Here is a 25,037-nt window from a genome sequence, read left to right as displayed (position 1 = left end):
TATATACATTGGTGCCCGAAAGCATGTTTAACCCAGAAGACAGATCTTCTATGCAATCTAATGTTTATACATGTAAGGATCCTGTTACAAGCTATGCTTTTACCCTACTGGCAAATAAAATATATGTAGACAGCTCTGTGTGACACCTCCTTGGAGGAAGTTGCCCTAATACAAAGCAATAACCTTTTGTGTGCCGGTCCTGTACCTTGCAAAGTCCTCACAGAAGGATTGCGGTGGTAGTGCTTCCTAATGTACTTAAGCCACAGGAAGAGCTATCTGCCATTACCTCAGCTGACACTCATCCCCGGTCTTATAAGGCTGCTCTCTCTTATCCTCATTGCCCAGCTGTTAGTTTGCTAGTAGCAGCGTCTCATTGTTTTGATCTTCTGTTGTGACCCGGTTTGCTGTATTGACCTTCCTGACTTCTCCAATCCTGGTCTTGGCTAGTTCCTGTTTCTGCCTGTTTGCTGCCTGTACTGACTTTTAGCCTGATTCTTGTCCATTTATACATCTCCCTTCTTGTACCGACTTCATTCTACTCTATCTGGGCTCTCAGGTCCTCAGCAATTCTCACGGCCACTTAAACCAAAGCGGTCAACCTGGGGGATAACTAGTTGGGGAGTGAAGACAAGTATTGGACAGTCAGGAGAGGATGTAACTTGAAGCTCCACCATTTTGCCCTACAATAACCTTGTGGGAACTTCCATCAAAATGGCGAAGCTTCTGGAGATGCAGATGAAGAATGAAGAGAGAAGAAATAAGAGAGAGACGAGAAGATAGTAGAAAGGGAAACACGTAAGATGCGAGACATGGAAAGGGATGCATTCCTGAAATTAAAACAAAATCATCCAAAACTAAAGGAAAAGGAATTCTTTGTCCATTGAGACATTGTTTTCATGAATTGAAAAGTATTATTTAAAAAATGATATGTTGTCTGATATATTTGGGGCAAAAGAACAGAAAATACATTTCTATAAATTGTTTTATACTAATCACTTTTACATTGCATAACAGGAAACAATTTAATATTTTACTTTTTTACTCTTTGAATGAAAGAAGAGAGTAAGTTAAGGGAAATATATTATTTGCTGAAAGTTATGTTTCAGCTTGAAATGCATTTATCACAATTCAAGTAAATAAAATCTGCCATATGCTTCTGAACTATTTTCAAGGACACATTTATTAGTTATTCTTTGCTGCTGGTCATATTTTTGTTTTCTTATTTTAAAAATTACATTGTTCAACTGCTTATATTGAATTATTTTAGTATAACATAAAATTTCTATATCCGTTTCATCCAACAAAAGTATTCTAGGTGTACTGTATGCAAACATATTTGCATATTTAGAAGCAGATTTTGGTTTATCATTTGTAGGGGAAATGGCTGTACTGACCATTTTAGGACAGGGCCTACCTGTGGAGGAGAGAAATGAGACAGGGAATGTGACAGAAACATTTAAACACTTAAAGTGATTTTAAAGTAAAGAAGAAAAGTTTATTTCAAAGGAGCGGAAATGTTAAGACAAAAGCTCATAGTCTAAAACTAGAGGGTCAGAGGTTTAGATGTTGTGTAGGGAACAATCACCTTACTGAGAATGGTAGTAGACATACCTGGGAACTCTCTTAAATATCACCCTGGATGTGCAGGTTAGTATCTTTTTCTCCGACAGAACAGTGGTATGACCTTGTCCCTGCCTACTTTTCCCTAAACCCTGACCACATTTCCTTCTCAAATGCCTCACTGATGCTTGCTCCACCCCAACACATATCTAGCCACACCTCCACACAATGCTCCTTTCCCAAAAGAGGGAGAGGTCCTGTTGCCCAAAGGAAGACCCAAGGTATGGTAGAGTAAGAGGATTTAAACATACACAAGGATAGGCAAAAGGCTGGAACGAGGAAAAAAAATAATAATGTGTAGCACCCAACGTAATTCACAGTGTGATCACTGTACACAAATGATTACCCACTCCAGATGTAGATAGTAAAAATAAACTGTGAATTGCTGATAATTTAAATTACTCAGATCTGTGTTTTTATAAATCGGTATGTGGTATACAACCGCTTTCTGTTTCCAATAAACCTTTTTGATGGTTTCAGTGATATTCCCCAGCAATGTTATACATAGGAAATTGTTTTTTTCATATATTGTTATGTTTTTTCAGCATGATTGATCACCAACCCCTGTAATTAAATTTTTTTATGCTATAAAATTGTGTTGTTCTTTCTAGAAATTTAAGACACTTTTTTTCTCGAGTTGTTCTCTATTTTTTTTCTTTCGTTAGATTTATTTACTACCTTTTGGAGTAGAAAAGGCCAATTTCAATCATGTTTGAAATAACTCATTTTAGACAAGTACGTGCTGCTCTGCTTACAAAACATATATGAGTGGAATATGCAATTACCACAACTCAGTTTCCTGCCACAGAAACATTTCAGCATTATAGCATTACAGGAATAGAATGACATGCATAATGAAAGATTTCAAGATTCACCCAAGGCATTTATTCTCTTCACCTTAATGTTCTCAGCAGAGGCAGAGTATCCATTAAAAGGTACTATGAATTATGGTTGCTTAGCAACTGCAAAGAGCTTGTAACAGCACCAAAGAAAGGAATGGCTGGTTGATAAAATGAATTTTCTTTGAGCATTAGCCTGTTCAAACTGCCTTTTCTTTTGGAACATAAAGTGCATTTATTTTTCTCATGCATTTTTTATTAGAAAATTATTTGAGTTCTAGGGGCTTGAATCATTTTACTGCACAAGATATTTGATGTTAATGTGTTGTACTAAAAGAAATAATAAAATACATTTTCTTCAAAGCAAAAAGTCATCAAAATCCTTGATAGAAGCCTCTTTGAAGTTTAAACTAAAATATACATACAAATATAAACATACGTACGTATGACAAGGCACCAATGTGTTTACACTTACTGAATTTATAGAAGCGCAGTAGCTGACTGAAGAATGAAATTAACATTTGTGAGATTTTAATTACACAAAACAAGCATCTTATATATTTTTGGTCGAAAACACCATGTCCCTTTCGCCAAAGCCAAATTGTTATTTTTGAAGCCTTTGCCACCATTATTTCATGAAAACATTTGATTAAAGGATGCTTTTTATTAACCTAAATGCTCTTGAATTCAGATTGTAAGTTATTTCATATTTATAGTTATATTACATATTCATACTTTTATTCAAAATATTAACATAGAGATCAGCTTTTAATCATTTACAAAAATCAGTAATAAAATAATTGTAAAATGTTACAACATAATTTGCCATAAATCAGAGAGCAGAGCTAAGATGTATCCTTGCATTTATATATATTTAATGTAGTCATTTATTGTTTAAATGGCTTCTTCGTTGCCACTGCAGTGCCCCTAGTTAAAAAATCTGTTGGTAGTGTTGCTTTTCCATTATAAAAAATTTTATTTAATATTTTGGTGTGGTACTAAAGAAATATAACTTAATAGATCAACCTGGCCAGATACCATTTTGCAATTCAACATGTCTAATGGAAAAATATTTCTGATTTGACATGGAGGCCTCAATCTATTTATAGCAATGTATAACTGAGTGCAAGACTTTTTTTAATAAAAAAAAAAAACTCTTAAAACATCAAAGGCATCAATATTTGAAAATAATTCTACCAAATTATATTTTCTGTCAGGCTTTTCCAATCTAATAAAGTTTTAAACATTGGTTTCGTTTTGGATCAAATTCATCCAAAAATTACCTCCAAATACACCTCCTAGAACTGGAGCTTGATTTGAATTAAATCTATTTTTATTGTTTGGATTAACTTTTTTATATTTATGTTACCTAAATAATTTCCACTTATATGAGCAAACTTGAAAAAGGAAATGCAGCAACATTAACACTAATTTGAATGGAATATAAAAACATTTTTTAGCAATAATTAAAAATACGGTAATTACAAATATAAAGCAAAAGAGTCTGTGCATTTGAAGTTAAATTTACATTTGGTCTAAAAGATTATAACTACTTAAAATTATCCAAATGATTGTAAAAGTAAATAGGTTGATAAACTATGCAACCCTTTCTTATTTATCCTGTGTTCTTTAAGTAGTGCATCTGTAACTTTTAAATGACGTCAAATAAATATGATATGTTGCTTACATAATAAAAATAAACAAAATAGCCATATTGAAAACCCACTTAATACCATTATTTGTATTGTTCAGTTATTTCTCATAGTAGTTTAGTAGAAAGTTCAGAACAATAAATTGATTAGATGATGTTGACTGCTACAGTCTGCCATTGTTCTCAGCTTCCCTACCGTGAACTTCTAATCTATTCCCATAGAAAATATATTGATTACAGAGCAACAAGGCAGAAGCTATGGGTAATTTTAATAAATCAATTTAGTTCCACTAAGTTCAGGGGGAGAGTCCCAGGTGGGGCAACTCTTGGAAGTTCCATGGTACGGTAGTGATCAACAGGGATATTTTCTTTGGCATTGACAATTACAGTTGTACCCAGTGTTGCATGTATCCTCTACTAACATATGGGACTACATTATATGTAGTTATGTGATCCACTCCAACCAAGAGTTATTTCTTTTTGATTGTTAAATTCCTTTTCTTATAAGTCTGCTTAAGTCAACTGCGTGTGTTGTGACCAGATAGTTTAAATTGTATCACATCACTGTTAAGATACCGATACCGTTACCGTTAACAATTATCAACAAACAGATTTTAAACAAATTAAGGGGCCCCGGGCAACTACAAAACTCTCAAAGGGCCGGTCTAACATTGATTGGCCCACTCATCGGAAACAGGAATGTAGTGAAATCACAATCCCCCTTTTTGAAAATGTGGTTGCTCGTACACAGACTGCGAGAGAAAGAAGCATCTGGGAAGATAAGGCGGACATATTGAGAGGATGAGGAACTAAGAGAAAGGATAAGGAAGTGAGTGAGGGAGGGGATATGTATGCATGCATGTATGTTACAGTGAATGTGCATGTGTTAGCATGAGTGTGTATGTGTACGTTACCGTGTGTGTGTATGTGTAAGTGTGTAAATGTGGGAGAGTGTGTTAAGGTATGTATGTTTGTAGAATGAGTGTGTATGCGTGTTAGTGTAAGCGTGTGTAAAATATGTTTCACAGTTTGTAACCAAGGAGGCGGCAAGAGGCTGATAGGGCCACTTCCCTTTACCTACCCCCCGGGCCTTCTTTGATTGAAACGTAAAAAACAACAGCAGATATGTTGAAATGAGGACTCAATCTAATGAAGAAATTCTACACAAAAAGAGAATTTTAAACCTCCAAATCAGGGTGGACACAATTGTGTCATAGTGGGGAGGGAGCTTCAATAGACAAAGAGAACATATACCTAGACTGCCTTTTTTTTTAGGTCCACCATGGAAGTGTCAGTCCCATCAAACCCCTACCCCCATTTTGACAGATCACACACTACCTATTTTAAGTTTATACCAGTGTTTCTTATTTATTTTTTATTTATCTATGGGACGCAAGCTTTGTGTTTTAGGAACTCTTGGAGTATAATCCAAACCCTGCCTAAACTGGGTAAAACACTGAACGCTTTAAGGGAGCCCTAATTTACAAAGGTAGATAATATCCCCCAATTAATGTCCCCCAATTAAACATACAAAATGACTTTATTCATAAACATGTAATATATGCATGCTAAATGTGTTTTAAACTATTAGTAAATCAGTGTTTGAGAAAATACAATATCAATAATTATTTTAAAAAATCTCCTTACCTAATATATATGCTTACAGTGGGCTATACATGAGCTTAAATGTAATGCAGTTACCATAGTAACCAATGAACTGTTCCTACCAATTACTCATTTTGCACTATGGTTTTTCTAGCATTTCCATAACAATGTCTCAATGTAACATGGAGAATGGAATGGTTCCTTTCCAGCACCCCCTCCATAGAATTCAAATCATTTTCAGCGTAACATAATTGTCAATAAAATTAACCTAGACACGGAGAACTAAAGAAAGTTAACAGTTTTTCCTTGATTTTAAATTGTGCAAGGTTTGGATAAGATAAGATGGTTTGCATCAAATACAACTGCAATTTTAGCTGTAATGATTGTATTCCACATTTCTTCATCACTCACAGTAATGTTCATCAAGTATTACATGAGAACATCTGGGGCAATCTTCTGTTTTAATGGATTTTATTACATTTCCATTTAACATAATTTGCAGTTTAACATATTTTTAAGCAGTTTGTCTCTGCATGTTTATTTGCATTCGTGTGTCAGTTTATTCTAGTAATTAAATACTTGAACATTGTCTAACTGTTAATATTTTTCAGGATAAAATACAATTATTTTGCTTTCCTTTACTCAATCCTGCAAATAAATGAATGGATTAAAAGTTATTATTTTTTACTATATAATTCTCTGATATTGGTATCATGGGTATTGCCAATTGCCATGATGAGAATTTTCATTGTAGAGCAAGTTTAATTTATAGACAATTATTATAGATGGATGGCTTTCCCTATACTAATTTATCATCTTATTATTTATTGATTTATATAGCACCATCATATTCTGCAGGACTGTATATAGTGTTACCTTATTTTTTCTTTTTATTTTAATTGTGATATTCAGCACACTTAGACGCTATATCTGAAGCATTTTTTTTAATTGTAGGGTATGCACAGGGGTACCGCAGTAACATTTTCTATTAGTTAACTGAATATTTTTTTCTTTATTCATACTATACTTTTGTACCTGTACATTACATTCAAACTTAAAGTTGATAGCTTAGTTTAATTGTACCATCACTTTACAGTTGACTATTGTTAATGACAAAGTTAGACCTGCTTGTAAGCAGAAATAGCTAAGGGGCAGCTTGTAAACTGATGCTGAACTACAAATTCCAGTATTTTTACCCATTTTAGTACGGCTACTGCTTATGTTTTAAATGTTATGGTTTCATTCTACATAGAAAAACAGTAAGATGTGTATGTATTGTTAATGTAGGTGGGCTGTATAGGGGAGGCCCAAGACATAGTGCCGCCTGGGGCGAAGTTTGAAATGCTCCCCCTGCTGACACCACTGCTCATTGTATACCTTTCCTCTTCCTACCTTCTCATTATCTATCCTTCCTCTCCCTACCTTCTCATTATCTACCTCCCTCCCTATTATCTACCCTATCTCTCCCCCCTTTGTACTTCACTTACCTTCCAGCAGTCCTGCAGCGAGAGTCTCCCTGCTCTGCCGCGGTGCGCACTGCTACACTGCTGAGCGCCGGAAATGACGTCATATTCCAGTTCTCAGCATTACAAGCCGGCACCGAGACAGAGCTAGAGGTCTTGCAGAGGAGAGAGAGGGGCGCTGAGCGGGTACTGAAAACTTGATAAGCGAAAACCACTCGGCACCCCTCTCTCTCCTCCGCTTAAAAAAAAAAAAGCGCTTGGGGCGGCAAAGTGCCGCCTCTTCAAAAGTGCCGCCTGGGGCAATTGCCCCACTCTGATCCATGGCAGGGCTGGCCCTAGGGCTGTAACATGGCATGAACTGATCTGGAGCCAAGCCAGATCCCAGCACAGCCCAGGCATGATGAGTGGGGTAGGAAGTATTTGTGTCAGTTACATTTCTAGCATGGCTATGGTTTTTGCTTACTCAGCCTTATTTGTTATATGTTCTTTCTTATTCTAAGGTTTACACAAAACAGGATGTCACATAAGCTTGTGGGTCTTCAGGAACCTCTTTAAATGTAATCTTACCACAAAAATGTAATTCATACAAGACCTATTAGTGGAATTATCACTTTGTTCAATGTTCACCCAAAGATAAATTGAGTTATTAAACACATGTAAATCTGTGCAGGTATCATTTCAAAATTATTTTATGTACTATAGACTGTTAAATCTGGTGATAAAGTATAATTTACTAACACATAATAGCTTGCAACAGAATCTTGCAATGGCTTAAAGCATTTTTTGAAGAAGTAAGGAAAATAGTTAAGTTCCAATTATTTGATAACGCTTAATAATGTTTACGGAGTATTTAATAACTCGTACAAGTGGATGTTTTTAGTGCTAAAAGAGCAGTAAAGCACATTTTCAACTGGTAAAATTGGCTCAGATTAATGGAATTCTATTATGTCATGCATTATTTTTTGGAGGTAAGTACAACACTTTCCCTAGAAATGGCACCCAAGCTTGTTTTGCTGGGACTTATGCCATCAGCATTTAGGGGTCCAATGATCCATGACATAGAAATTTAGGAAACCATACTAAAATATGATTTTAATCTCTTATTTTATTGAAAAAATGGTGTATGGATATTTTTGCACTACTATGTCAATTATGGATTATGTTGATTTAAGTATTCTAAAATGCTATTTTGGTATTTATTTATGAAAGTTTCAAAGGTGATTAAAAATATTATTTGCTTACAGAAATCTTTTGTTGAGGATAAATTAATTCCGTATTAAAATATACTGGAATAAATTGATATTTTATAATTCAGAAGGCAAAAGTTAATATGTGCCATATAGTGTTATTTAGATGCAAGCAATATAAACACAGTATAAAAACAAATATTCTTACTGTGCTTTTATTTCTTCTAACAGAGATCATTTCATAAAGCCACAACCCTACTTTCAATGACTCTGCCAAAACAATAATTACAATTCTTACTGTTTTAATGTTCTGAGATGTCAGACTTTCGACCTGGGAGGCTTTTAAAACTGACCTTGTCGCTGCTATTCATTCATTAAACTACAACCTTTTGCTAGCTGGTCACACAGGATAAATGAAGATTCATATAATCTTTGTTCAAAAGAAGATTTATTGTTTGCTTTACTGTGAATTATATGGAAAAACCTCTATTTGTTATGCCAATCACCATCTCCAAAATCTAATTTAGATACCTAATTCACATAGCCAATGTTTATAAATGTTTCTATCAACATAGCAATTTCAAAGATTAAAAGCACATTTAATAGCACATTTGGTTTTGGAACCAAATGCAACAACATTAAATTCAAAGAAGTCTTATTCCTAGTAACAATAAAATGACTGACATTTATAGTTTATAAAAATGTACTTTATGCAAAGAATGCTTCTGCTTCTTAAATCTAATTAGTATTTTAACTTAAAAGCATTTGAGTGTATTCTCCACTGGGCAAATTAAAACAAGAGACTGTTTTCTAATCAATACTGGCCGCAGATACAAATACATAAAACTATCAGAATATATGTAAAAAATACAGGTTATTCTATAGTATGTATATATATATATATATATATATATATATATTAATGCATTCCTCTCTCGCTACATATATATGTATGTGTATGTGTGTGTATTGTATATTATGTAAATGTATTCTATAAAATTATTATTTCTATTATATAAAATAGAAAATATATATCCTAATGTATAAGAAAAATGCGCTTAGATGTTTCTAGCTATGTAGTTAGTCTACCAACCTACCTTGAATGTGCTTAAAGGCTAAGCTGATATGTTGAGCATTGTCTCTAGATGTTGTCATTTTCATCACATGATGATTCTTTGCTGTAGTATGACCTCTGTGAAGTACCGCTTTATGTGTCTGCTGTGCTTTCTCCAATGTTTTACTTACATTTTTCTATTTATGTTTAATCATTCCATATATTAAGATTGTAAGTTTGCAAGCAGGGCCCTCTCTAACCTAATGTATCGGTTTTTCTTAGTCTGTCAATTCTAGTCTTGTCATACCCCTTGAATATATGTATTGTAAGAAGCGCTGCATACATTTTTTGAGCTATATAAATAAAAGATAAGAATATATTATATGTTGATTTAGTACTTGAGACCTGGATACAAAGAGGAGTTGGTAGGAACGTTTGCAAGAAAGTTGCAGTTTTATCTCACTGACTTCACTTTACATTATGAAGGGCAAATCCCAGTGAACATCTGCTCCAAGAAGAGCCTGGATATTCCACTATAATGCATATTTAAATCAATATGTTTTAATCACCTCACTAATTGCATTGTTCAGGACAAGCTCAGACAATCTTGCTGCAAAATTTACCAGTGACAACCCTTCATAATGTATAGTGAATTAAGGGAGATGAAGACACAACTCTCCTGGCAACCCCCACCCTAGTGAATAAACCACAATTGTTTATTCCTATACTGTGACTGTAATATACAAATAAGGAAATCAAAGATTTTTTTTTTTTTTTTTTTATATTTTCTAAACCCTTTGTTGTTTTTTAAAAGATTAAGAAAATGTAGCATAAGATTATAAATAAACCAATTATTAACCTATATGTAGTCACTTAAAATGCTGTCTGATTGATGGAGTATGTTTAATTAGTGGACGTTTAAAATGTCAAAAGAGATATGAAAAAGTAAGTACAATTTGTTGGTCAATTGTAAAGCCTCATCCTTTACTATAGTTCTATCTTCACACTACAGGAGAAAGTTTTAATTATAACAAACAAGTATCTCTAAACAGCATGTATCTGGGGCAAAATTTGATTTCTTCAAATAGTCTTAGGTCCATGGTCTTACTCAAAAGTTTTATTAAAAAAACCAAAAAAAACAAACAGAAAAACTATTCTAGCTACAACACATTTCTAATTTCACGGTCCAATGATTAGTCAGCATAAACATTTCAATAATTCAGGAAGAAAGCATATTCTGATTGTTTTTTAAAAACTTTAAATCAGGGGACAATTTTTTTACACTGACAATAGGTTTTTAACCCTTTTAACAATTTTTTATTATGAGAGTATAGAGAGTGTTGGCATGAGGAAGGTGAATAGCAGTCAATTACTCTTGATTAGTTTTCAGACCTTTACACTTTCATGTAAAACATGAAAGAGAGAAATGCTGCTAAATAAAATCATGCCCTCCATCGATTTTGTGTTAAGTGATGAGATTGGAACCATGGCTAGTAAGTGTAGGTTTACCAAGACTGTTTCTTACGTTGTGGTCTATTGATTGGTACTTTTATTGTAGTGGGGGGTACAAGTGCTTCTATTTTTCTTGAAGAGATGCTAGTGAAAATAAATTGCTCAGAGGAGCCACAGTGGATCAACAGATCTCATGTCTTCATTTTAGAGCCAGCACTCCCAAAAGAATGCAGCCACTTCTTTCCCTCCTTAGCCAAAAAGACTTTAAGAGGACTAGATCTTCATGGCCATCCACTGCAATGGGGAGCTACTTAAGTCTTTGGGGGAGGTAGGGACTCAAAAGGACAACTGACCTCTCCCACCAAAAGAGTTGAATAAGTGCCATTTATAAGAAAAGAAGATTAAAGTGTTTTAGTTACACAATGTATAAGACAGTACCCTGCTGTATAAAAAATACAAGTTGCACACAAATACAAATGCACACAAATATAGTGTCTACAGCCAATACAGTAAAGAAATGTATGGAATCAAAGTCATTTTATGTTCTTTTAAAACTCGTCTATATAATTCAAATAATAAAATTTTAAAATGTACTATATGTCACCTGAAGTTTTGTGGAACTTGATATGGAAGAATGCATACATGGGTAAGCACATTAACACTATGGATTTTTAAAACAATAGCGATTTTTATATTTACGACAACATGGCTGTCAGTGGTCCCAGAGTTGCCAAGACAGTACCCACACCTCAACTTATGCCACAGCTGTTGGCTGTCCAGGCAAATGTTTGGACAGTGATCCCTAGTATAGTTCAGCTCTAGCAGGGTCCTTCATTAGCCTTGGAACAGCACCCGTCAATGTTTAGTGTCAAGTGATGATAGACAGAAGTAAATAAAAATCCTTTAAATATACTTCACTGTCTCTGGCTTTTGCTGAAGCTGGCATTCATCCAGGCCTTGCCTGCTAACACCACATAAAGCAGCAGCTGGTGAATAACATTAGCAAACAGGGCCTGAGGGCTACCCATGTTCTAGCTCTCTGTTCACCAACTGCTATTCAGTAAAACAGCTGGATCAAAAGAGATTGAGTCAAGATGTAGTTAGAGCTTTATGTGTAGAACTGTTTTTGATACAGATTGTCTGCTAGAGGCAGTGATAATGATAGCTTTGCAAGTGAACATATTTGACTGCGAGTAATGCTGGTATGTTTTCTCTATTTTCATACAGTGTATACTGCACAGGCAGCAGTGATTTTACAGCCTAGCAATCACATTTGGTAAATGATACACAGGGGGCAAGTGGCTTAGCCACAAACACAAGGAACGTGTCATCTGCCATGAAACTGATTATCCCCATATAACTATAGCAATTACCTTATTACATATCACACAAAATACGTGTGTCATTAAATATTAATATTTATTAATTATCATTATGAATATTCTCTGAATACATGTTTGTGATTATAAAACTATTAGGGTTGTTGTTCTTTAGAAAGTTTGTTGTGTAAAAATTATATTTTCTATTTTTGTAAAAAGTTATATTTTCTTCTATGATAAAATAACTGAAAATTTGCTATGAAAACCAGTGACTAATTCAAATTCCTAATATATTTAAACATAAATGGTAACATTCTTTCTTTTAAGATGTAGTCACATGTTGGAGGTCTTTTGTTGATGCCACATCATAAGTTGTAACTCTAGCCATTGAACATTCCAGTCCTGTCAACAGCAGGTGCAGAATACCAGTTTCTCTAAAATAACAGATATATGAGCAGTGGCCGACACTTTGGCCTATAGGGCAGCGTTTTGGACACACATCCTACTCCGAGTACTGTCTTCAGAAAACAGGGATATTTGATCAATTAAATTGGACAACAAAAAATACTTCCTTAATTAATAATACGGAAATGGTAATGAAAAACAGAAATTTGCTAATGCAGTAAATGATATAAATATAATATTATTTAGGTATATATTCAGTATTTGATATACAGCTTTATCATGTGATTTCTGAATTATTGTTTGTATTAAAAGTATTGTAATTCTGTCTTAGCCGGTCTCCCTCTTACCCGTCTCGCCCCTCTACAATCCACCATGAATGCTGCTGCCAGACTTATCTTTCTCTCCCATCGCTTCACTAACACCTCTGCCCTCTGTTAGTCTCTTCATTGGCTTGTGCGCTTCAGGATTTATTTCAAAATCCCAACTCTTACTTTTAAAGCCCTTCCCCTACTTATATCTCATTACTCATCTCGAAATACACTCCTAACCGGTCTCTCCGCTCATCTGAAGATCTCTGTGTCTCCTTTTCTCTGGTTTCTAGCTCTCATGTACGCTTACAAGACTTCTCATGGCCTGCCTCTATCCTCTGGAATACCCTTCCTCGGCCTATCCATCTTTCCCCCTGCCTTCGGTCCTTCAAAAAATCCCTCAAGACCCACTTCTTTAAGGACACTTACAACATTACACATTAACACCCTCCCATATTACTTTAGCTGACCTTTCCTAGTCGCTCTCCTGCAATACTTAAACTAGTGTGGCTGTTCCATCCCTAACAGTGGCACTTTTATCTTTTACCTATTGTATAATACATCCTAACTCCCTCTTGATTGTAAGCTTGTTTGAGCAGGGCGCTTTTCACCTTGTTGTTCCTGTAAATCAAATTATGTCATATACTACTTGTTATGTTCTGTCTACCCATTGTACAGCACTAAGGAATATTATGGCACTGTATAAAACAATAAATAATAATAATATGATCATCCGATAAATTTCCCACGATCTTTCAGTCTTCAGGGATTCCTTTAAGTTTCCTACTGTTTCACTGATCGTTAAGAAAGACCTTATAAATTTGTAAAATTTTCTGTATCTAGAACAAAAACCCCAAGAGTTGCATTCACTAATCGGCACTGTGGCTAAAATAATAAACTCAAGAAATGTAATGAAATGTTTGAAAAGGCACTTTTGTTCCCATAGGAATAATTTGTCAATGTTTTGTGCCACCAATGGAGAGTCCCACTGAAATGAATGATGCATTTCACTTGGTTGCAGGAAACGTATGCCTCCAGTTTCATTTGAGTTGTGCGTGTGAGTTTAGTCCCTTTTGAAATCAATAGTTACTGAACTTGTAACCATGATATTTTGACAACTTAATCAACTTTCACTAGACCAGGGAATTCATGAATATGGCCCAATAACATCACATATCTGCCAATAATAAAAAAATTCTTTAAGGTAGACATTACTAGATGTTTAAGGTCACTATGAGTATAACTTATGCATTTAGACTATATTTTGCCAACCATGTCACAATATTTGCATTAGACGTGCAAATGCGCCAAAAACCATTTGGACACATTTTCTCATTCACTCTCTCACACTCTGATTCTCTTTTACGCTGTCACACTCTCTAAATGTTTCCGTAGCTTCTCTGCCAACCACTTTCAGTTCCGCCGACCACTTCCATTTCTTCCGACCACTTCCATTTCCGAATTTTCTTCTTCTACCTTTTATCTTCTCCCTGCTCTTCTATCTTTATTATGCTATCTTCAATCTTCTATCTTTGTCTGCATCTCCATGGACATAATTTGGTGTGAACATCCTCCAAAATTGGAGGATTGGAGAGAGGATGTCACTGTGCCACCATGTTGCCCTGAGCTTAAGTTAGGGAAAAATAACAGCACTTATGGTCATCAGAAGCTCCACCATACTGCTCTGAGTTCAAGTTAGGGCAAAATGATGGCACTTTCTGTGACAATTGGAGGATTGGGGAGAGGATGTCACAAGAAGCGCCGCCATTTTGGCAGAAGTTCCTGCATGGTTATGTCCGCGGAGATGTGGCGAACATAGCAGATTGAAGGTAGCAGATTGAAGGTAGAAAAGAAGAGGGAGAATATATAAAAATAAAAGCTAAAAGTTGAAGAAGCAGATGCCGAAGTGGTCAACAGGAGTAGAAGTAGTTGGCAGAGAAGGTAGGAAGACATTCGTGGGGGTCTGGCCTCATTTTCATGGCTTTATTTGAATCGCAAAGTTTACCAAAAATTGGTAAATTTACAATTCATACAAATCCAAATGCACACATCTAATTTGCATTTTCTCCTCTGTGTATCTGTGTTACCACAGGATCTTTATTATCCTTTACCTACCCTGGTGGGTAAGTGAGTGTATACTACCCCAACAATGTATTTGTGTAGTAACTTTGTACTAGATGAACAACTATTCTGCTGGGGACTCATCAGAATAGGCAATCTAAGGAAAATGAAATAGGTAATTGGTAAATTATTGTAAATATTAAACAAGCAAACAAAAAAAAGGTAAATGTCAAGCATATCTGCTAAATAACATTTAGATTTACCTTTTTGAGGTTTTAAGGTTAGGTGTCATTAATAATTATGAATGTATGCATTTTTTTATCACATTACCATTTCCAATAGTTCCCTTATATTTCATAATTATGTTCTAGAGTGCAATTTTTTTAAGTATTATGGCATTTAACATTAATACAAATAAACAAGTAGATACACATGTGTTTGTTACATGCTTACTTCATATGCTATTTGGGAGGATTAATCAACAATACTATTTAAAAATGAAATTTTCTACTGTGAAAAAATAAAAATTGTTATCTTGTGGAATTAGACTATATTGGTCATTAAATCTAAAATGCAATACACTTAATGCACCGTATTCACATCCCCCTTATTTCAGATAAAATATTCCCATATTCAGATATAATTCCAAAATGAATGATATAGTAAAAACATAAATGTTATACTGATTGCACTATATAATTTGCAATAAAGCATACACGAGTATGTAGTAATATATCATGTTTGTGATTTGGACATTTACAATAACATTTATAAAAATCATGTGATTTATAAAAAGCATGTAGACTCAGTATGTTGTATTTATTAGTCTCTTTTTCAGAATTAAACTAAAGAAATTCAGTATTAATAATTTAAACAATTGCTTGATGATCCCAGTTGAATTGTAAATGCATTTTTTTTGGCAAGGTAATTTCTTTTTTATGAACCATAAAATATTTAAAATGTATTAGAAATTACATTTAATACATAAAAAATAATATATTCTGTAAACTATAATTTTGTTTAAGTATGTTTAGAATATATATCTGAATTATCATGAAGAGTTGCATGAAAATTTTAATGAAGTAATTTTCTATTATTGGACAGATGCAAGAGATGCAGAATTCTGATGGAACGCGCTATTCTTCTCATTCCCAAATGGCAGCTATGAGACCAAGAGTTCAGGCATCAGAAATCAGACAGGCAGGAATGATGCAGCATGGGCAATTAACTACAATCAACCAATCACAACTGAGTGCTCAACTTGGACTGAATATGACAGGAAACAATGTTGCCCATAATTCTCCATCTCCACCAGGAAGTAAATCTGCAACACCTTCTCCATCTAGTTCAGTCCATGAAGATGAAGTGGATGAAACTGCCAAGGTATGACTTGATTATCTTCAAACAGTGTGGTGTAAAACCATTAGGCTTAACAAGATCATTCACACGCCTTACTATTAATACCCCATGTGTCTCTGGAAAGCAGCAAACAAGGACATTGGGTTATGAGATCTTATTCTCATATTCCAATCAACATAGCATAGCTTATCAGTAGGTGGTAGTGCCCAAGTCTTGTATAGTGTTAGCATGACTGTGTGTGTTAGCATATGGTGTTAGAGCATGTGTGTATGTTAGTGTGTGGTGTTAGTATATGGTGTCAGTGTGTGTGTGTGTTAGTTTATGAGTGTTAGTGTTAGTGTTTGAGTATCAGGAGTGAGCCTAGGGTTACTGATGCGGGGAGGGTGGGAGATAGTATGTATGTGTATATATATATATATATATATATATATATATATATATATATATATATATATATATGTGTGTAAGTCTATGGGGTTATAGTGTATGAAACATAAATTGAGAACCTTCTAATGAGGTTAGCTAGGCTGCTTTTTTTGCTCTTTTTAACAAGCGACCAAGTGGTAAATAATGTGGTAAGGAGTAATAAGTTTACCAACCTTCCAATTAAATTCCATTGGTAACAGATTATTTTAATTGGGAACTCTAAGAACCAATATTTTGCCCAGTAAGAAGCTGTATTTGTATCAAATACTTTTTTTATATTTAAAATGAAGGCAGTTTTGGAATACCAGTGAACAATGCTGAAAATATTTCGCAACTCTAACGTGATGTTTAAATATTTTGCAACCTAAGAATGCCTTGCCCTCTTTCTTGCTTTCTAGCAGAGGTTAATCAATTTTTCCCCAAATTAAAGCATACAGGAAAAAATGTGAAAGAAAAACTTGGCTTTCCTAGATAGGGCAGTTATCGTTCATCCCATTTCCTACAGCTGACCCATTTGACTGTCAATAATTTCAAGCAATTTTTGTGAAAGAAATAACACAATATGATAATAATCCCAAAACCTTGCCTAAAGGGCCTCTCTCAAAAAGGTACTGTCATAAGATTGTCCAAGAACCCAGTACCATTTGCTTTATGCTTCAGTCATTTGTCTGTAACATGTATCATTTGGTAATGCTATCTTGGTTTAGAGCATGAATCTGTATTTGTAACTAAACAGAGTTTACCTACAAAACTAATTCTAAACCTATAACGTATGACATATGTTCTGTGTTCCCTACAGCACCAATTGTAAGTGTTTGAGTGAGCATATGCCTTAACAACAATATTGGGTTAGGCATTTTTCAATGACAAAAAACTTTGTTCTATAAATGTAAAGCTAAGTTGGAACTTGCATACATCCTGAGGCCGTGCTGTGTGTTCATAAAAAACTCCCAAAATATATAAAACAAGTTTTGTTCACTTTATATTTTAGTTTTAGTTCTGGATAGGCAGTCTAGAATTTCTAGATGTCTTGGATAATACTAAAGCAAATTTGGGGCTAAAGGGACAAATTTAGCCCACTTACCAACTGCAAATGAAATATTCTTGTGCATTTACCAACATTTAGTTCTGTACCCCACACATGTCCCATTTCTGTTTTTGTATCGTTTAGTCCTATGATTTAAATTTGAAATTCCAGTTTGTTACATCAGAGGTCCACATATGAAGTTTTGTATTTAAAGCAAAATGTTTTAATATGTCTTATGTTATCCAACCACCCATTTCATTTTGTTACTCTTCTTCCTTATCCAAAATATCTTCCTTTGTATTGTTTTGTATTGGTACAGAGGCCACTATCACACCTGTGTTCCAATGGCACATTGTATTCGCTAATCCATGTTTAAATTGAAAAGGCTAATTTATCATGCAAATTTTGTAATTATTTTAGCACAGCTACAAATGTCCTTGTTTTCCATGAAAACAGCTAAGCTATATATATATAATGAATAATGTATGTGTTAAATGCTATGTGGCATAGATAAATACAATTTTTATGAAATGTCTGTTTTAGTTGAAAAATTATACCAATACATACCTAGTTTTACATCTGTGACGTCTGGATGACATCTGAAGCCAATTATCCATTCTTAGACAATATCAACTTTGTTTCAGAATGCTAGCAAGCATAAGATTTCAGGTTAATACATGCATTAGAATTTTTCCACCATTTAGCAGAGAGGAATATTAGTCCACAAAAAAAACTTTTGTGGACAATATTGCCAAGCCAAAGTATTGTAATTATTAACATGTATGGCATAATGCACTCAACTCAAATTAATCATTCTTTTGTGTTTACAAATTAAAAATTGGGAGGTGTTCATGTCAATAAGGCATTTGTCCTGAATAAGTTGTTATATTTGTTTATATCAGGTGCATTGACAGGCAAAGAACATTGTTGTTTGTATTGTCCATATTAATATAGACAATTACCCAGCCTTTAAAAATCTTATTTACAGTTTCATAATCACATATAACAATCTTACCATAATGGCACTCTGACATGTTTTGACAGTGTTCTAGAGATTAAATATTTAACAGCAACTCTTTACAAAGAGTGAAAGAATATACTCTACACTTATTTCCACATCTATCTAAACATCTAAACATGTCTAAGTGTTTATCAGAGATTGAAATGTTATGCATTAAACAAATGTTATTTATTAAAATGTATGTTTTCAGAAGTGTTGCATATAGTTTCATGCTATATACCTCTTCATGTTAATCTTTATGTACTTACATAGTTACATAGGCTGAAAAAATAAATTCCTTTTTGACCCCAGAATGGCAGTCAGATCTCTCCTTGGATCAAGAAGCTGTTTCCCCAAAATTTAAAGATGATATCCCCGGATATTACCGTATTTGCTCGATTTATAAGACAAGGCTTTTTCCAGAGCAAATGGGTCGTCTTATAATCAGACCTCAAATAGGTCTGATTATGAGACTAAGATCCAGATCCCCCGCAGCGATGCAGGGGACCTGGATCCTCCTGTGTTATCCCCCCCCTCCAACTTACCGGTGCTTCTGAGTCCCCGGTGCTTAGTTCGGGCTGCGTGTAGAGCTCTACGCGATTCGCGTGGAGCTCTACATGCTGCCCGGACTAAGCACCGGGGGCTCAGATGCAGGGGACCTGGAGCCTCCTGTGTTATGCGCCCCCCCCAACTCAGAAGCACCAGCAAGTTTGGAGGAGGGAGGGGGAGTGTTAAATGGGGGGTGTAAGGCATTTCTGGAGGCAGAGTGCCCTGTGAAATGCCTTTTAACCCCTTTAATGCCACTCTGCCTCCTGAAATGCCTTTTACCTCCATATATGCCACTCTGCCCCATAATATGCCTTTTAACCCCCTAAATGCCAGAGTGGCATATAGGGGTATAAGGCATTTCTGGAGGCAGATAGGGGGTCAAAAGGCATATCATGGGGCACAGTAGCATATAGAGGGTTAAAAGGCGTATCATGGGGCACAGTGGCATTTAGAGGGTTAAAAGGCATATCATGGGGCACAGTGGCATATATGGGGTATAAGGCATTTCTGGGGAAGAGTGGCAAGCCTGGGGACAGATGTGCATAACTGGGGGAGCAGGTTGAAAAAAAAAGGAAATAAAAACAAAATATTTTTCTCAATCATAGCTTTTATTAACAAACAATTGTTCACATAGTTTACATGAACTAACGTTTACTGGTAAAACTTTTTTCCTATAGGGTCGTCTTATATTCAGGCTTTTTCTTTTTTTTCATAAATTAATATTCAGATTTTGGGGGGTCGTCTTATAATCAGGGTCGTCTTATAATCGAGCAAATACGGTATGTTTTTCTAAGTATCCATCCAGTTGCTGTTTAAACGTCTGTACAGACTCTGCAGTCTGAGAATTCCACATCCTTATTGTCCTTACTGTAAAAAACCCTTTCCTTTGCCTTAGACTAAATCTCCTTTCTTCCAGTCTAAATGCGTGACCACGTGTCCTATGCATAGTCCTGTTTACGAATAGATTTCCACACGATGGTTTGTATTGGCCCCGAATATATTTCTATAATGCTCTTATCCCCTCTGAGGCGTTGTTTTCCTAATCTAAATAGATTTAAATTTGTTAACCTTTCTTCATAACTAAAGTGTTCCATTCCTTTTATTAATTTTGTAGACCGCCTCTGCATTTTTTCCAGTGCTATAATATCCTTATATTATATTTATTATATTTATCCTGCGAATTGATGCCCCTTTTTATACACGACAATACCTTAATGGTTTTAGCAACTGCTCACTGACATTGCACAATGTTGCCTAGTTTGCTGTCTATAACAATTCCCAAATCCTTATCATTTGTTGTTGTCCCTAATTCACTACTATTTAGGGTGTAAGTTGCTTGTGCATAACTTTGCATTTATCTACATTAAATTTCACCTGCCATTTGTGTGCCCAGTCTAAATCCCTCTGCAGCAAAGTAATATCCCGCTCACATTGGATTACTTTACAGAGTTTAGTGTCATCTGCAAACACGGAAACATGACTTTCAACGCCTATTGCCAGGTCATTTAGAAAATATGTTGAATAAAATTGGTCCCAGAACAGAACCCTGAGGGACACCACTTACCACTTTTGTCCAGCTTGAAAAATTACCATTTATGACAACTCTCTGTTCTCTATCTCTAAGCCAATGTTCTACCCAAGAACAAGAATTTGCATCTAGACCAATTTCCTTCAGTTTGAATACTAACCTATTGTGTGGAACCGTGTCAAACGCCTTGGCAAAATCCAAGTAGATTACATCCACTGCAACACCCTGATCTACACTTCTACTTACTTCTTCATAGAATGCAATTAAATTAGTTTGACAGGACCTATGTTTCATAAAACCATGCAGATTTTTGGTAATAACACTGTCCTTCCCAATGAATTCCTGAATATTATCCCTTAATAAGCCTTCAAATACTTTCCCAGCCACCGAAATTAAGCTCACAGGTCTATAATTTTCAGGCAAAGAGTTTGAACCCTTTTTGAATATAGGAACCACATCTGCCTTCCTCCAATCCTCTGGTACAATTCCGGAAAGAAAAGAATCCTGGAAGAATAGAAACAGAGGTTCACTTATTTCCTGACTCAACTCCTTAAGTACTCGTGGGTGAATACCGTCAGGCCCCCGTAGCTTTGATGACATTAACTTTATTTAGTTGCTCCTTACTATATACTGAGGAAAGATAGTTATGGCTACTGTTTCAATAAAATATCAGTGTTTATGTTGAGGTTTATGTGAAATATTTTGATTAAAAAAAAAAATTAACCCCGGCAGTTTCTTGAGTTTTATTAAAAATGTAATTTGCTACATCATTTTATCCAATGAACATAATTAGACCTACACTTAGGCCTAAAATGTATTTAATTTTCATAATATTGGTGACTTAGTATTTTACTCTCATTATTTAGTGACCATAATTATATATGTGCATAATTATTTATTCACAGATCAATGCAGCTGAAAAAAGGCCAGCACCAGATATGGCAAAAAAGCCAAAAACACCCAAAAAGAAAAAGAAGAAAGATCCTAATGAGCCACAGAAGCCTGTGTCGGCCTATGCATTATTCTTCCGAGATACTCAAGCAGCCATTAAAGGCCAAAATCCAAATGCTACATTTGGGGAGGTTTCAAAAATAGTTGCTTCAATGTGGGATGGACTAGGAGAAGAACAAAAACAGGTAAATCATACACAATTAAAGTTAGATGGTAGATATATAGCTGGTTGTTAGCTGTCTCAGCAGATATCCTGAAAATTGGGACTGTTGTCACCATGTGCAATACCTGAATTGGCTACATGAAAAAAAAAAAATGTGGCAGAACCATCCGTATCTCATACACAAAAAGAGATGTTGTCTGATGAAGTAAATGCAGCCGTCTGCTGAATATGCGCAGCTACACGCTACATTTGTATGCGTAACCAGCTGTTGGCTGCAGCACGGCAGATCAAGTAAGTGTGTGGTTCTGACGGTCAGTGGCCCGCCAGGTATTTGCCTGGTGTGCCAGATGGCCAGTACAGGTCGGCATGCAGGAACCGGCACCAGAGATACAGGGCCTAGGGCACTGGGAATTCTAAGGATGACCCTGATTGCCTTTGCCTCTCAAGATAATAATACTTTATGTACCAGTATAATCATTTCAGGGGTTTTCTACCGTGTGTCTCATTCATGAGATATACTATCTACTGCTCACTGTTACGCTGGTACATTCAGGATATTTAACTACGTTTCTATAGCCTAACAATTCACAAAAAACACCAAGACAACTTTCTAGTTTGTAAAATAGTTGTAAAGTGGAAAATGGCACTAGGGATCTAAACCAGATGGAGCTTTGCTAAATAAACCTTGCATCTCTAATTGAAAGCACAGTATGACTAAAATACATTTTCCATATTACAAACTAGTCGTCTTGTTTACATTACTGTCAATGGCTTCCAGGCCCCAGCCAGTGATACGAGTATGCGTGTGGTTTTGCTAGAATCTGAAATGTAATACCCACTTAGAGTTCAGGGTAGTAAGTAAAAATTATTATGATTACTATTGTCTGCATGTGTATTTAGTGTTGTTTATTAAAACATAAAATCATGCAGTACAGAGGCATGGATTCTCTGAGGGATCGTAGCAGTGATTTAATGGTCAGGAAAACCAAACCTCTTTTTTATACGGCCTCTACTTATTTTGCATGATACATATGCAGTGAAATTACAAAAAAATCAGATTAGTTTATTACCGTATTTGCTCGATTATAAGACAAGGTTTTTTTCAGAGCAAATGCTCTGAAAAATACCCCTCGTCTTATCAGGGTCGTCTTATAATCAGACCTCAAATAGGTCTGACTATGAGACGACTAAGATCCAGATCCCCCGCAGCTGCAGGGGACCTGGATCCTCCTGTCTCTCCCCCCGCCCCACTTACCGGTACTTCTGAGTCCCCGGTGTGTAGCTGGGGCAGCGTGTAGATGTCTACGCGATTCGCGTAGACAACTTACGCTGCAGCCGGAAGGAGGTGTGGCTAGCAACGGGGGTTGTCAGAGATCAGAGTTCCCCGCACTGGTGCGGGGAATTCTCTCTGACAGTCGCGGAAGGTCTGCAAGATGGACACAGACAACCCCCGCTGCTAGCCACACCTCCTACCGGAATCGCGTAGACATCTACACGCTGCCCCGGCTGCATGACAGGGAAGTCAGAAGCACCGGTAAGTTTGGGGGGTGCGGGGGAGTGTTAAATGGGGGGTATAAGGCATTTCTGGAGGCAGAGTGTTCTATGAAATGCCTTTTAACCCCCTTAATGCCACTCTGCATCCAGAAATGCCTTTTAACCCTCTATACGCCACTCTGCCTCCTGAAATGCCTTAAACCTCCCTATATGCCACTCTGCCCCATAATATGCCTTTTAACCCCCTTAATGCCAGAGTGACATATAGGGGTATAAGGTATTTCTGGAGGCAGAGTGGCACATAGGGGGTCAAAAGGCATATCATGGGGCACAGTGGCATATAGGGGGTATAAGGCATTTCTGGGGCAGATGTGCATAACTGGGGGGGCAGGTTGGAAAATAGAAGGAAATATAACCAAAATATTGTTTACATGAATTAACATTTACTGGTAAAACTTTTTTCTTATAGGGTCATCTTATATTCAGGCTTTTTCTTTTTTTCCTAAATTAATATTCAGATTTGGGGGGTCGTCTTATAATCGAGCAAATATGGTATTTTACAGTGTTCGATACCTCGTGAAAATATTGCTAGTGTGTTGCAACAAGTGAGAAGAATATGATTTGCCATGTGCTCCTTTCTGCTGGAGTATCCTCTTGTCCCCAGCAAGAGTGAATAGTTAATTTACTTCAATTATGAACCTGTTCTGCTAAGTTAGAAACAGCAGGGAAATTAAGGTAGAATTATACGTATGACAAAATTGCACAAACCAATGACTTTTTCTTTAAGCCGCAGTGATACTGTTAATAGTTAAATTAATAAAATCCAAATTTGGACAGTATAGATGCATTCATTTTCTTTCCTCATTCAATTCCATTTTCATGGAACTAAACCTGATTTAAATGAAACTCATCTTCCAAACTTTATCCCAATCTGCAATAGGCATAAATATGTCAAAATATAGCATAGTGGTGGACACTAATACTCGGGTCAGATGGTGTGAAAGTAGAAACAGACCTCTAAAACCCCCAGGATAAAACCAAATAGAGTTTCATATGGAGGCACACAAGGATCAGAAAATAATGACAAGTAGTAATAGTACCAGGTGTGAACAGGATGGCAAGGTCAGGAACAAGTCTAGAACAAGGAGCAAAATCTGACTGATCGCTGAATTGTCCTTTCTGTGGGTGACATGCATAGGGCAGTGTTGAGGTGGCCATGCATCAGAGTGGCATAATTCCTGTCTCAGTATGTATGGCTGTGCTACATTTAGTCTCCTTAGCAATAGATGACTTCATGACAAAGCTACAGATTTTACTTCTCGGTAGCATTCAATCCATCTATTCCATCTTCTCTCTTTGTTTAGACAATTATGTGCAATCTGAGATTTGTGTAGCTGTAATTTGTTTAGGACTGTGTTTCTTGTGCTTATTCATAGTAATAAGATTATATATAGATACAAATCTAATCGGTACAGATCTTAAAACAATGTCGTAGGATTGGCAAGACACTTCAAATTTAAGACATATGTTTGAGTCCTAGATTACCTCTCCAATATATAGGGTGGTCAAGACTTTG

General features: G+C 35.7%; 1 protein-coding gene across 1 annotated transcript in view; it reads left to right on the top strand.

Annotated features, from left to right (window-relative positions):
• LOC149305428 (thymocyte selection-associated high mobility group box protein TOX-like) overlaps positions 1–25,037 on the top strand; it is a 122,367-nt gene that overhangs the window by 83,789 nt on the left and 13,541 nt on the right. Inside the window, exons 4-5 of the mRNA XM_089477431.1 lie at positions 16,069–16,347; positions 21,759–21,989. Of these exons, the coding sequence (XP_089333557.1) occupies positions 16,069–16,347; positions 21,759–21,989 (510 nt within the window). The remainder of the gene's footprint in view (positions 1–16,068; positions 16,348–21,758; positions 21,990–25,037) is intronic.

The sequence above is a fragment of the Sceloporus occidentalis genome, unplaced genomic scaffold (assembly GCF_023333645.1).
Source record: "Sceloporus occidentalis isolate IW3139 unplaced genomic scaffold, rSceOcc1.0.p SCAF_11, whole genome shotgun sequence".
Taxonomy (NCBI): Eukaryota; Metazoa; Chordata; class Lepidosauria; order Squamata; family Phrynosomatidae; genus Sceloporus; species Sceloporus occidentalis.
This window is presented reverse-complemented; position numbering and strand designations above follow the sequence as displayed.